Source organism: Anolis carolinensis, chromosome 1 (assembly GCF_035594765.1).
Source record: "Anolis carolinensis isolate JA03-04 chromosome 1, rAnoCar3.1.pri, whole genome shotgun sequence".
Taxonomy (NCBI): domain Eukaryota; kingdom Metazoa; phylum Chordata; class Lepidosauria; order Squamata; family Dactyloidae; genus Anolis; species Anolis carolinensis.
This window is the reverse complement of record NC_085841.1, coordinates 199151024-199165237: the sequence shown is the minus strand read 5'-3', so window position 1 is coordinate 199165237 and position 14214 is coordinate 199151024. Positions and strand designations below refer to the sequence as shown.

The 14214-nt window shown below is 39.4% G+C and overlaps 1 protein-coding gene across 4 annotated transcripts in view; it reads right to left on the bottom strand.

The window, feature by feature from the left end:
• The window catches only part of pms1 (PMS1 homolog 1, mismatch repair system component), a 64087-nt gene that overhangs the window by 37643 nt on the left and 12230 nt on the right, over positions 1-14214 (bottom strand). For 3 of the 4 annotated variants that reach the window (XM_062963713.1, XM_062963717.1, XM_062963724.1), the window contains exons 2-5: positions 13872-14025; positions 11255-11437; positions 8051-8153; positions 2580-2743 (exon numbers count right to left, since the gene is read on the bottom strand). In XM_062963713.1, coding sequence (XP_062819783.1) covers positions 2580-2743; positions 8051-8153; positions 11255-11437; positions 13872-14003 — 582 coding nt within the window. In that variant the 5' untranslated portion in view covers positions 14004-14025. Of the gene's footprint in view, positions 1-2579; positions 2744-5281; positions 5522-8050; positions 8154-11254; positions 11438-13871; positions 14026-14214 lie in introns of those variants that run through there. The other variant, XM_062963732.1, reaches the window with a different exon arrangement.

Sequence of the window (14214 nt, the reverse complement as noted above, 5' to 3'; positions counted from 1 at the left end):
AGATTGAGGGTGGTGGTAGGAAGAAAGCAAAGAAAGTAAGATTGCTTGTATCAATCCCTTTTCCACCTTTCTTTGATGACACTTTGCCAACACTGCTTGAAACATCTCAGCTGAATATGCCAAAAATTAATTTTAGACCTTATACGTTTCTGGATAGGACCATTAAAACCTTGAAACCATATTGCCAATCTGCCATGCATTTCTGTACAATCTGACTCTAGTTTTACTACATTAACATTCATGAACATGGCACACAAGTGATGCCTCGCTCATGTACTTGTATAAGATACAATTGAAGGCCTTAAGGTGTGTGCTCAGAATCAACTACAATTATGCACTCTTCCAGAGAATGTCATTAAACCAATCAACATCTTAATTTAATCTGCTAATACAATCCTGTCTCAAAACTTTTATCCTCCCTTTTCCCATTCCTCCCAAATAAGAAAACTGTTCAGCTTTATCAATGTTTTAAAATCTATGAGTAAATCAATTAACTTGGCATTTATCAGCAGTGAAATTTAAAAGTTAGGACTGTGCTTCTAGATTTGGGGGAGGATTTTTTAAATACTTTGTACTACTAAGACAATGAAAGAAAGCAAAATGAAATGAAACGAAATGTGAGAACAGCACCAGCCATGATAGATCAAAACAGTCATATTTTGTCTCGAAATCTTTTTCTTATACTTGTTCCTAAGAAGGCACAATACAAAAAAGAAGTGGCTAAAAAGGCATATAGAGGATGATTCCCTTTTGTTATGCTGTGGCGAATGAGCGACCTCTTGTGTTGAGAAATCTCAAAAACTATGCTGTCAGAAAGCCAGACAAATCATTTGACATCAACAGGTTTTGTGCAGTGACTCTTGAACTTCTCTTGAACCCATACATATTAATATAAATGGTTTGCCTTTTGCTCAGACCCAGTGACCTTTCTCTGTAACCTGTCAGAATATTTGAGTCCACATCACTTTACTAGTTAATTCAAATTACATCTTACAACTATCCTGAACTCTCTTCTTACTATTCTTAATTTCTAGGCTTCATATCACTACAAACATGACAACCTAAACTAAGTAAGAGACATTTTTTGCTACATCTCTGATTTTTGAAGAATGCTCAGTTTGGGTAGCAGAAATGTGAAATCCTGTAGTATAACAATTTGACCATTAGATGTCACTTTTATCTTGGAACTAATACAGGCATTTATCCTCTTCAATTACACCAAAGGAAGGTTGCCAGTAACTAACTGTAGCTGTTCTGTGTGTGTGTGACCTGTTGACTTATGGTGACCCATGAATTTCACAGGGTTTTCTTAGACAAGAGATACTCGGAGATGGTTTGATCTGCTCCTTCCTCTGAAATATAGCCTGACAGTACCTGGTATTCCCTGACAGTTTCCCATTTAAGGATGGCATTGCTTAGCTTCCAAGATTTGACAGGATCTAGGGCCTTTATGGTATTGAGGCCTCTGGAGCTATTCTATAATCACATTATTTAATCGGAAGCGTGGAAACTAGTGGTGATGGTACTCTGCTGAATCCTCCTCTAGTTTGGCTTTAGTCTTTCTTGCTCTGGAGGAGTGGGCTCGCTTTAAAGGACATTCCATTTAAGAAATGGTTATAGAATCATAGAATCATAGAATAGTAGAGTTGGAAGAGACCACATGGGCCATCTAGTCCAACCCCCTGCTAAGAAGCAGGAAATCGCATTCAAAGCACCCCCGACAGATGGCCATCCAGCCTCTGCTTAAAAGCCTCCAAAGAAGGAGCCTCCACCACGGCCCCGGGGAGAGAGTTCCACTGTCGAACAGCTCTCACAGTGAGGAAGTTCTTCCTGATGTTCAGGTGGAATCTCCTTTCCTGTAGTTTGAAGCCATTGTTCCGTGTCCTAGTCTGCAGGGCAGCAGAAAACAAGCTTGCTCCCTCCTCCCTATGACTTCCCTTCACGTATTTGTACATGGCTATCATGTCTCCTCTCAGCCTTCTCTTCTGCAGGCTAAACATGCCCAGCTCTTTAAGCCGCTCCTCATAGGGCTTGTTCTCCAGACCCTTAATCATTTTAGTTGCCCTCCTCTGGACGCTTTCCAGCTTGTCAACATCTCCCTTCAACTGTGGTGCCCAAAATTGGACACAGTATTCCACTTCAAGCAAAGCAAATGTGAATCCTCAGTTTGTACATTAAACACCTGTTCTAATTTCCTTTCAAATAGAGAGCAAAAGGGAGAAACATGCCAAGAAGAAAGTGGCTCATGTATCTGTAATGGGTTTTTTGTTTAGTGCTTCTTAAACTGTAACCATTCATGTATGTTTTCGTTGCTGTTAATACACCTCTGGATTATGCAACCCATCAATAGGCATAACCAGCTCAAATTAACAGAAGTCAGAGAAAACTAGTGATGCTTAATTCCCACCGAAATCAATAAGAAAATTGACCGCAACTAGTTTATTTCCCATTAAGTTTAACAGGTCTGTAGTGGATAAATGATATAACTACCACCTTTCTTTACCAAACATAATAAGAGCTCTGGTTAGCTACTATTAATGTTACAGTTTCGGCAGTTTTGAAGGCAAAGTGTTCCTTACCTTGTTATGTGTAAACATGATCCTCAGTTCTGGTTTTATAATGCCGTACGCCATCAGAAGTTTCTGAATTTTTTTCATTTCTTCCTTGCATTTTTTATCTGTTGAATAAAACTGCTTTCTTACAGGCAGATTCTTGAACAACTTCAGAACTGTGACAGTTGTACCTACCAGAAACAAGGGGAAGAAAAATAGAGAATAAGAATAAGTTGGCATACATTTTTGAATGTTTTTACTAATGTATGCTACAGTGTTAAAGTGAGCATTTGATTATCAAAATGTAGCTGTCTCTTAGATCACTGTCTGTACTAGTCTTTGACTATAGCTATAAACAAAATTAAATTACTTGACACCATCAGGTTTTACAATACAATCCTAATTAGAAAGAAACCCCAACGATTTCAGTAGAACTTAGTTTCAGAGACATATATTGGATGGCTAACAAAACTGTTCCTGATATCAGCACAAGGCAAGTTTATTAATGCTTGCAGCAGGAGAAAAAAATAACTACGATCCTTTTTAAAATGACATTGACACTTCATTTTTGGACACATCTATTCAGAAATAAACATTACTCAGACCAATGGGACTTAGTCCTAGCGACTGTTGCCTAATGTGGTATGATTTTACACTATGTAACACATTTTTGTTCCAGGGTTATAAATGTTGTTTCCTAATTGGTTCTATCATAAAAAAAAAGAAAAGGTTTATTAAAATGCCCAAATTGCAGGACATCCTGCAGCACGTTTTGCTATAGTATTTCAATGAATATCTCACAGAGTCGCAACCAATTCAACATAGTTTATGGCAGCCACAAAAAAATGAAATTTCTGGAGTATAAAACTACTTTCAGAGTGAGTACTGCACAATTAAACAGGAAATAATACCCTCAAACCAAGAACAGATTTTTTTTAAAAAAAACTGTTACATAATGTAATCAAAGAATCAAAAGCCACTTAAATGAAGAGGGTCTGAAGTATACTTATTTTCAAAATCAGCAATCATCTTAAAGCCTAATCCTTGGACTTGCTGTGTCAGACGACAAGTGTTAAGAGATGGGGCACAGCATTTGCGATGCTAGTACAGCATTGAAGGTTGTTATATAACTTGAGGTGCAAACAGATCTGACTGCACAAGTGGTTATGATCAGGGCGATCAAAGATTTACAAGTCAAACGAAAGAAGCACTATCATATTTAACAAGAAAATTCTTAAGATTTAAGTGTTCTGGTAATATATTTTATGAAGGACATGTTGTACCAGCTTAAGGACTCTACCATTTATAGCTGTGATATATAAAGTTACCATTACACTTCCACTGGGATCAAGTTTTCTTTTGTTCAAATATAAGAAGGTAACTACCATGTATAAAAATGCTTTCTATGTTAACAAGCAGTCATAAAATCCATATTCTTTGCTGCTGAGCTCACTTTTAGATATGGGCATGGGCAATCGAATAATTATTTAGAAATGTGATTATTACAAAAATTGAGAAGAATACTTATTTGTATGTATTATTAAACTAGCTTGGGTACCCAGCGGTGCCCAGGTTATTTAAAAACAGCATTGTTTGTTTTGGGGTGTTAGGTAATATCATTTAGTTAATTAGTAACCCTGTTTATTAGAAAAAAGCCAGTCTTTGATTTCATTTTTTATGAATGCTCCCATTAAAAAATGACGTGGGTGAACTACAAGTCCCATAATCGTGGGTCAATCCTCCCCAAACTAGGCTTGTATGAACAGCTGACCATGTTGGGCCTGTGTGCCAAGTTTAGTGCAGATCTGTCATCGGCTGGGTTCAGTGCTCTCTGGGTGCTGGTGAACTACAACTCCCAGATTCCCAGAGCAATCACTCCCAAACCCCGCCAGTATTCACAGTTGGCCATGTTGGGTCTGTGTGCCAAGTCTGGTTCAGATCCGTCTTCGGCTGGGTTCAGTGCTATCTGGGTGCAGGTGAACTATAACTCCCAGATTCCCAGAGCAATCACTTCCAAACCCCACCAGTATTCACAGTTGGCCATGTTGGGTCTGTGTGCCAAGTTTGGTCCAGATACCTTGACGGCTAGGTTCAGGGCTCTCTGGATAGGGGTGAACTACAACTCCCAGATTTCAAGGTCAATCATGCCCAAACCCTGCCAATATGCAAAGTTGACTGTGTTGGGTCTGTGTGCCAAGTTAGTTCCAGATCCATCATTGGTGCGGTTCGGAGTGCTCACAGATTGCAGGTGAACTATACATCCCAATCCCTACAACTTCTATAAATCATGGTGAATTCTCCCCAAACCTCTCTAGTATATTCAGTTGCTGTATGCCATAGAAAATAACAGGAAAGGGTTAAGAGGGAGGCAGTGGGTGGGGTCATGCAAATTCCACATCAATTGAGAGAGAAAGGAACCCTGGGATATGGCTCACTGTAACCTGCAATGTCCTTGGAGGGAGGGCTATGGTGTCTCCTCAGCACTGTGGGTTAAAGTAGTTTGTGGAGGTGAGAGGCTGTCTGTGTAAATGGACACCTCCACCACAAACAGACATACAGATTTTCATTTTTATAATGTCCATAGATTACTACTGCAGCAATAAGCAATGTGCAGCCTATGCATCACATGTGGCCTGTAGAGCACATGCCACCTTTTTTTGGGGTGGGGGGACTATTTTAAAAGGGAAAACTGTATTCTTGAAAAATTCCAGGAAATGAACAGATCCCACCTTGTTCCACTCAAAAACAGCCCCTTAACTGAGAGATGTTTCCTTTAACAGAGTCTACTTTTTCAATGGGAGCCAGGATGGTGTAGTGGTTGGAGTGCTGGACTATGGGGACCAGGGTTTGAATCCTCACTTGGCCATGGAAAGTCAGCGGTTGATTGTGGACAAGGCAAAGAGAAATGCCATTTTCCAGCAGGCATCCCAGGTGCAGAAAGGAAAGAGAGAGAAATGCTGTGTCTTCTGCTGTAGGTACAAGGGGCATAACAGGAGGAGAGGAAGCAAATCTTACAGCTGCACTCCAATAGAAAAACAAAGAGACAAGCAAACAAGAACAAAAAACTGCAACTCATCTTACTTACATGAAACATCCCACCTGATTTTGTTCCTGTCCTTCAAGGTTTACATTTTCCAGTGCTCATATCTGACCACCTTCCAGTACCCTTCTCTGAGGCTGGCCCTCACTTAAATTCCCAACTATCCCAGTCTCTATCAGATGCTCTCCTCAATTTCTTTCTTGGTTCTCACTCCCATCTCTGTCTTCTGGCATTTCCTCCCCCCTTCTCCCCCAACTACCATCCTCTTTTCATCTCATGTCTCCTTCCCTTCTTCTCCCACCTCCACTGTCCTCTTTCTATCCCAGCTTCTCCTTCTTCCTTCTCCCTACTTCAATAGTCTTGGTTCCATATCAGTCTTTGTCCTTGCTCCCTTATCTCATCTCAACTTTCGCTCTCTTCTCATCTCCTTTTCACTCCTGCACCTTTTTATTCCTATGCTCCACTTTAGCTCCTTTCTGAGATTTTTCCTGAAGATCCTTCCCTCCTTTTCCTCCTTTCAGCATCCTTCCTTCCCTTCTTTGCCATTCACCCTCCTCTCCTACCTGCCCTGTCTTTTCCCTTTTATTTTCTCCACTTTGGCTACTGTAATAAATTTGAAATGTTGCAATGGGGGTGAGGAAATATACCCCATGGTATTAGAAAATATACCAGAAATCACTCAATACAAGCTTTTTTTTTTTAATCCGCTGGAATGATGGCTGAGCACACTTTCTGTTTTTATAATAAGAATATTTTATCTTATAATAATATGATTTTGTCTCTTCTCTCTTTCCATTCCAATTATTTTCAACTTCTTACTTTCTGGAAGCTAGGTGAGCCTTGCAACCATCATTCATTCTACTTAGCCATTGTCTGGGGAATATGCAAGAACCAGATCTACATGTACTGTAAAGATTGACAGCACAATTTATTTACGACATTTCTACCCCGCCTTTCTCTACCCCGAAAACGGCTTCACACATAGGCAACTATTTTATGCCTTAAAAACAATGTACAATTAAAATGAACATTTCAATAGAAGAAAATACATTAAAACAATTAGAAACATTTAAAACAATTACAATTAATCCACAAAATGTATCCGGGCAATTCCTACAGTCATTGCACATTATTCCATATCTATCTATTGCACAAGTTCTCCAAAGACTTGGTCACAAAACCACATTTTTACTCTTTTATGGAAGGTCAAGTGGGAGAAGACTGATCTAATATCCCTGGGGTGAGAATTCCATTGTCAAGGGGCCACCACTCTCGTCCCCGCCAATCATGCCTGTGAAGGAGGTGGGACCGAGAGCAGAGCCTCCCCAGATGATATTAAACTCCGACATGGTTCATAGAGGAAGATACGTTCAGACAGGTAAGCTGGGCCAGAACTGTTTAGTGCTTTAAATCCTAGCTTGTAACAAAGGTGGTCAGGCTAGACCAGGCACGGGCAAACTTTGGCCCTCCAGGTGTTTTAAACTTCCACAACTCCTACATTCCTACATTATCACTAAGATTTCCTACTTTCTATGTTGAAAGAGGCCTGAAAGGTCATGGCTTTCCACTTAAACGAGAACATCATATGTCCCCATGTTTTTTATTCCAGTGCCATCTTTTCTTCTCTTTAATCTGCTTGTCACACATCAAAGCCAAAGTCACTTATGAGAAATTACTCTTTACCATGTTTTTGATATACTTAATTGAAATTCTTTGAATCTCAACTTTGGGAAGTAACACTATGTCAAAATTTGATCCCACACTAACACTGTAGTTGTTTATGTTGAATGTACATATTGTTACAATAAAAAAATTACACATGAAAAGGAAATGAAGCCGCGTTTGAATTTTATGAAAGTGTTACTGAAATGCAGACTCCATTTTAAAAACAACAGGGCATGGCATCCATGTATCTGCATAGAATCTTGTATCTTTCTAAACTTAATTTCAAATTCCTATTTCTTGGTAATGCAATTTTCTCTATTCTATGAACTCCAGCAGTGATTGGGAACATCTTGAAATAGGCAGGGAGCAACTGTCAGAGTACATATTACCTTCAAAGTACTGAAGCAAATACCACACATGCCACATTAAAAGAGACGTTTGAATTTAAAATTGGTTGGGAGGGAAGTATTCCTTGCCTACTTACCACAAAGAGATTTCTATGTCACCAAATACACCAAAGAATTAGCTTTACCAGAGACAGTGGGATGGACATATACTTAGTAAGACTGCACTAAATATTTAATTTAGAACACAGAAACCAAACACTCTGTGCTGACTTTTAAATTCCACATTCATCCATTTCTGTATTTTGAGAATCATGATGTCTGTTATTTATTTCATCTTGAAATGTTACCCAAGTTTCTTAGTTCAACTTGTTGGAAGCATTTAATTAATAAAGCTAACATGCATCTAGACTGCATTTGAAAAGTTGGAAGAAATATAAATATTTTACCTTGACCAAGATGAGATGGCTTTTGAGAAATTATGTGACCACTTCTATCCAAAGCATATTGGGTACTAAAATCCTCATTCGCTGTCTTTGTTGTGATCAGAACCTAATAATAAAGAGCATGATGTCAAGTGTTAATTTCCCAATAGGCACTTTCTGTTTCCTGTGGTCATTTGTTGGAGTGACTAGGTATGATGGTGTCAGGATCTCTTCAGGATCAGAAGGTCTAAACGCTGCTTTTGGGCAAATAAGAACAGCAGAAGAGTACGATAACTCTCTCTTTTGTCCTATTTATTAACTTCCCTGAGACATCTACTTGGATACTATGTGAACATATCAAACCCCACCAGGGAATGTAGGATAGATAAAAACAATGAAAACATTAAAATATATACATACAAAAACATTTTCAACATGTTAAAAAAAACTTCTTAAAATCTATCTGATTTGACAGATATCTTCTTATAGTCTTGGAAACAGATATACAGCAGTTTTCCGAGCAAATAATAGAATTTTAAAAAATCTACATTATATGTTTGCAAAGAGGTGCAAGCTATATCACCCAGAATATTCAGATATGAGAATTTTGGGGAGGGAATCAGGAATTGTACTGAATCCTGTTCTTTCTACGAGCAGCAGAAAAAAAAGAGCCTTCTTCACAAATTTGTTTCCAAATGCAAAACTAACTATTTGGAGGAAAAGAGGAACTGTGTCTCCTGTTCACACCATTACAATCCCAAAACTATACAATTCACATCAACAAATGAGGATGAATACAAAGGTAACGTTGTAATGCTCCATTTGTTAACAGGCATGGACCTTTAATGTAGATCAGTGGTTCCCAACCTTTTTTTGATCAGGGACCACTTGACCTGGGATCACTCTTCAACATTAGTAGCAAAAGGGTTAGGGTTTTGTCAACTTTAGATTCAGTTTGGTTATCTGGGGTGCTGATACAGAAAACTGCATTGGATAGACCACATTAGCTCTAGCTTCAGATACAGAACATATGCCATCCAATAGTTGCCATCTGCTTGCCCACAGAAAACCATATTTAGTAATCTAGAACTGATGTGGTCCATCAATGCAATTTTCTGAATCAGCAACGCAAATAACCCCAGGTACAGGCCTAAAAACAAAGACACCAAGGCACCCCCGCTTCCAGGCGCCACATGGAACAGCTCCGCTCAGGGGGAGGGAAGAGGAGGAGAAGCAGCAGTCAGGAGGCTTGTTGTTGCGCTTTTCGTGGGTAGTCAGCATCTCCCCTCCTGACATTCCCATTGCTTTGGAACTATAAGAGGGTTTTGTGAGACCAGTTGCTCTCATTGCAACGGTGTAGTAATGGTGAGGCATGGACCTTATTTTAGTTCTTGGGGACCACTGGTGGTCCACGGGAAACAGGTTGGAAACTACTAGTGTAGATAGTCAGGACAGCAGCATTTACATACATGCTTTACTGCCCGTATGATGTTTTCTATCACAGAGCAAGATGCAGTGCAACAACCTTATTAATAAAATTGATGTTGGCAATGTTGGGGGAGAACTTGAAGCAAATCTGACCGAGCACGGGCTAGAGCGCATTTGAAAGCCTCCTCCGTGGCAATGTGGGCAGCAGAGAAATAATTCATTGCTGTCAACATTGCATTTGCAAAGAACCATCCAACTGAGCTGTTTTAAGTGGTCAGAGGGCTATTACATACTAGTCCTCAAAGAGAAATCCCTGACCATTCAGCAGCGCACTGTGATGAATTTGTACGGTGTTTTGCAGATAAAATCACTCATATTCGTTCCGACTTGGATGCTGTTATTGATACAGTTCCAACTGATGTAATATTGGGTCCTGTTTGTCAAGTGTTGATAGATACCTTTCAATTTGTGCAGCCTGAGGATATGGACAGGATCCTTGGAAAAGTGAGAGCTACCACATGTATTTTATATCCTTGCCCTTCCTGGCTGATCAAACAGATAGAAGGGGACTGGCAGAGTGGGTGAAGGAGGTGGTCAATGCTTCCTTGCAACAAGGCAAAGTTCCACCTTGCCTAAAGGAGGCAGTTGTGAGACCTATATTTAAAAAGCCATCCCATAATGGGTACCTATTGGCCAGTGTCCAACCTTTCCTTTCTGAGCAAGGTCTTGGAGTGTGTGGTGGCCTCCCAACTCTAGGGATTTCTGGATGAAACGGATTATCTAGCTCCATTTCAATCTGGTTTCAGGTTTAGTTATGGAAACAGAGACAGCTTTGGTCGCCGTGGTGGATGACCTACGAAGAGAGATAGGCAGGGCCTTTTCTTGGTCCCACCTCCATCTCAAGCTTGGTTCATAGAATCATAGAATAGTAGAGTTGGAAGAGACCTCATGGGCCATCTAGTCCAACCCCCTGCTAAGAAGCAGGAAATCGCATTCAAAGCACCCCCGACATATAGCCATCCAGCCTCTGCTTAAAAGCCTCCAAAGGAGGTTGGTGGGAATGGCGGGCCTTCTCTGTGGCTGCCCCTTGACTCTGGAACTCCCTGCCCAGGGAAGTCAGAATGGCCCCCTCCCTGATGTATGTCCAGCGGCAGGCTAAAACCTTCTTATTCAGACAGGCTTTTAAAGATGAAAGTGTTTAAGATCTAGTCAGGGGATGTTGTGGTTTTTAATTCTTGGGGTGCTATGGGTGAAATTGGGGAAATAGTTTTTAGCACATTGCTATTATTTTATTGCTTTTTAATTAATTGCTTTTTAACTTTTGTATTAACCTTTTAAACTTGCCTTGTGTGGAGTATTGAGTCCACAAGGGAAGAAAGGCAGGGTATAAATAAAGACAATAATGATAATAATAACATATAATTTACATATTCATTTCAAAAAGAAATGAATATGTAAATGAAAACAATCCTCGTGTTGGTGGTGGGAATTGTAAATGTTTTGTATATGTACGGTATGTATTTTTTTGTGTTTTAAAAAAATAAAAATTTAGGGGAAAAAGCTGATAGCAACAAACAAAAATAATAATAATGATGATAATAATAACAACAAAAACAACACTATACCTCTTATAGAGAGCAGCACTGTAATTCTAGAGATTACTATGCACCATTCAATAGTGCCTGTTAAACAACTTCAACATTTGCCACAATATTTCCCTCCAATAGTCTGCAACGAAACAGCATTTGCAACTATGTTTTACCAACAAATAGAAACCTGGAAATTATATTGGACTTTTACCTCTGATGTGGAACAAATTGAGGCCAAAGCTTCACCACGAAAGCCGTATGATGTCAAGCTTTCAAGATCTTGAGAAGAACTGATTTTTGAAGTGTAGTGTTTCACTGCCATGACAGGGACATCAGCTGCCCTGATTCCATCACCATTATCTCGGACTTCAATCTTATCAAAACCATAGTTTTCCTATTAAAAAAATATATAAGATATCCAAAGTCACAGACAAACCACAACTGCAAATTGGACACTTTGTTCTGTACAAAGGTCTATTCCAGTAAACCCTTTTTAGGCTAAGGATAATGCAGAATAAATCAGCAACTTTACGCTTTGTCAAGGAACTCAGCTTAATGATGTGGCATTACGATAAGACCCATAAGATTTGAGTAAAACCAAATAGTTTGCTCTCCATATCCACAGATTCTGTATTCATAGATTCAAACATCTACAGCTTGAAGATATTCCAAATCAAATTACAAAAAGAAAACCTTGAGAGTTCCTATGCTTTGTACTGTGTACACTATAATGATACCATGTCATACTTGTAGCATCCACTCTCTTCACATCCTGCATGTAATATCTGGTAGTTGAAACATAAACTTTCTATTAAAAAGGACAGCCTGTGGCATCCTCTGCTGGCCATAATGAAGACTTGCAATCTCCATCTTCAACTCATCTTCCAAAATTTTCAGATTGAGTATTGACAAATTCTGAAGTCAGTGCAACACCGGCAAATGAACATATATGAGACTTGCACACAGGAAAGTCTTTTTTCACCACTGTTGCATCTCTTAGACTCAACTGAGCTCATTAGTGCTTTTAAAATGAGTACTTTCATTTTAAAAAAAGGCCTTCTTGAGGATCTTGCTCTATCTTGCTTTGCTTCTCAAGTGCCATCCAAAAGCCATTCTAGTAGGCTGTGTTGGGAGAGAATAAAGGTTCATACCAACAAACCTTAAAAGGCAACTCCACTGGGCTGTCATCTAATACCAGGATGGGAAATCTCAAAATAACAAGAACCCAAATTTTGTTGTTTCCATTTTCTCTCTCACCCCCCCCCCCCCCCCGGCCTCCGCCTTATTACTGCTTCCTGCTTTTGGGAATTGTAACCCTAAGGGTATTTTGGGTACAGCAACAGCAGAGAATAAATGCAGTTTGACACTAGTTTAACTGCCATGGTTCAATGATATGGAATTAGGGTGGTTAAAGGGAATCATCACGGGATGCCTTAAACCTACACCTGTTGATAAAACTCTACAAGTTAGCTGGCATTGCCCCTCCTGACGTGCGACGGGAAGTTGCTGCTAATGGTGAGAGAAAAAAGGTCGAACATTGTGAAAGCCACCCACTGCATGACTATCAGCCTCCTCCCACCAGACTCAAATCAAGGAAGGGCTTCATGAGAACCACCACTCCTCTTGATGTTCCTCCAGCAGCAGCAAGGGTGTCTCTCTGGGCAGCTAAACCTGGCAATTCTAACTGGATGGCCCCCCAAGAGGGTCTTCCTCCAGGGGCAAACCAAGAATGGGCAACTTGGAAGTCCCTGAACAGACTCAGAAGCGGAGTGGGCAGATCAAAAGACAACTTGGCAAGGTGGCACTACCTGGAGGAATCCTCCACCTTGTGTGACTGTGGAGCTGAACAAACAACTCAGCATATGTATGCTTGCCCACAATGCCCTGCCTCATGTACAGAGGAGGAGTTGTTTAAAGCTACAGACAATGCGGTTGCTGTTGCCCGCTTTTGGTCCAAAACTATTTAGTTGCTTGTGATTTCTTTTCTTTTTTTAAAATTTTATTTTTATTTCCATTATTTGAAATGTACAATGCTTTTGACACGAAATAAATAAAAGGGTGGTTAAAGTTTCGCATGATAAAGCTTTCTCTGCCAAAGTGTGCTGATGCCTCACCAAACTCCATCTCCCAGTTTGTTTGTTTTTTTTGTGTCAGAAGCAACTTGAGAAACTGCAAGTTGCTTCTGATGTGAGTCATGGCAGTTAAAGTGGCATCAAACTGCATTATTTTGACAGTGTGGGTGCACCCTCTGTCCTCCTCCTTCAGTCCACTCCTTTGGATACAAGGTCTACTTTGACAGCCTTTCCAGGTGAACAGTAGAATAAAATACCAATTTAAAATCAAAGTTTTAGTCTTTCAAATTCCTAGTGCACTTTGATTCTAATGTGAAAGAAATGAAGTCACACTGTTGTATTTGTAGCTTTTTTACAGATATGATTATTTTAATCTGTGTTTTAATCTTACGTTTATATGTTTTCAATCAACTTAGTCTCAATGGATTTTTGTTTTACCTATTGCATTTTAACTCAGCTGTATTCCACCTTGAGCTTTGGGAAGAGGGAGGTAAAAGAATAAAATGCACTATTATTGAATTATTATTGAATTATATTTTTTTGTTATGTGTTTTAATTTTGTACTTTGAATTCTCTGTTTATCCGGGGCCTGGTCTCCATGTAAGTCTTAATTCTTAAAAATGACTTCTGCATAGCAGTAATGGATACAAGAGAAAAATACAAAATTGAAATCTAACACTGGCACATTCACAATAAAGAAATATTATTGCATTTCCATATGTATTTCAATCACAATCCCAGCTTCATATAACTTACCAACTTAACATCAACATTTGTTGCATTAGCATCTAAAGAATTCTCTATCAGTTCTTTGACCACACTGACAACGGATGTGATGACCTGTGAGCTTGAAAGAATTCGGACAGTTTCCGCTGGCAATTGCTTCATTTCAAAGATTTCTGGATCAAATCTAAAACAGAAAAACATCCCAAATTTTAAAACACTATATATACAGTCTTCCCTCACTACTTCCCAGTTCACTTTTCGCGATTTTTCAATAAACTCTAAAAGACTATTATAAATCATAAAAATTACAATTTACAGCCTAAGGAAGGGAGGAAGAAGCCAAAGGGAGAGAAAAGGAGCCCAAGCGGCATCA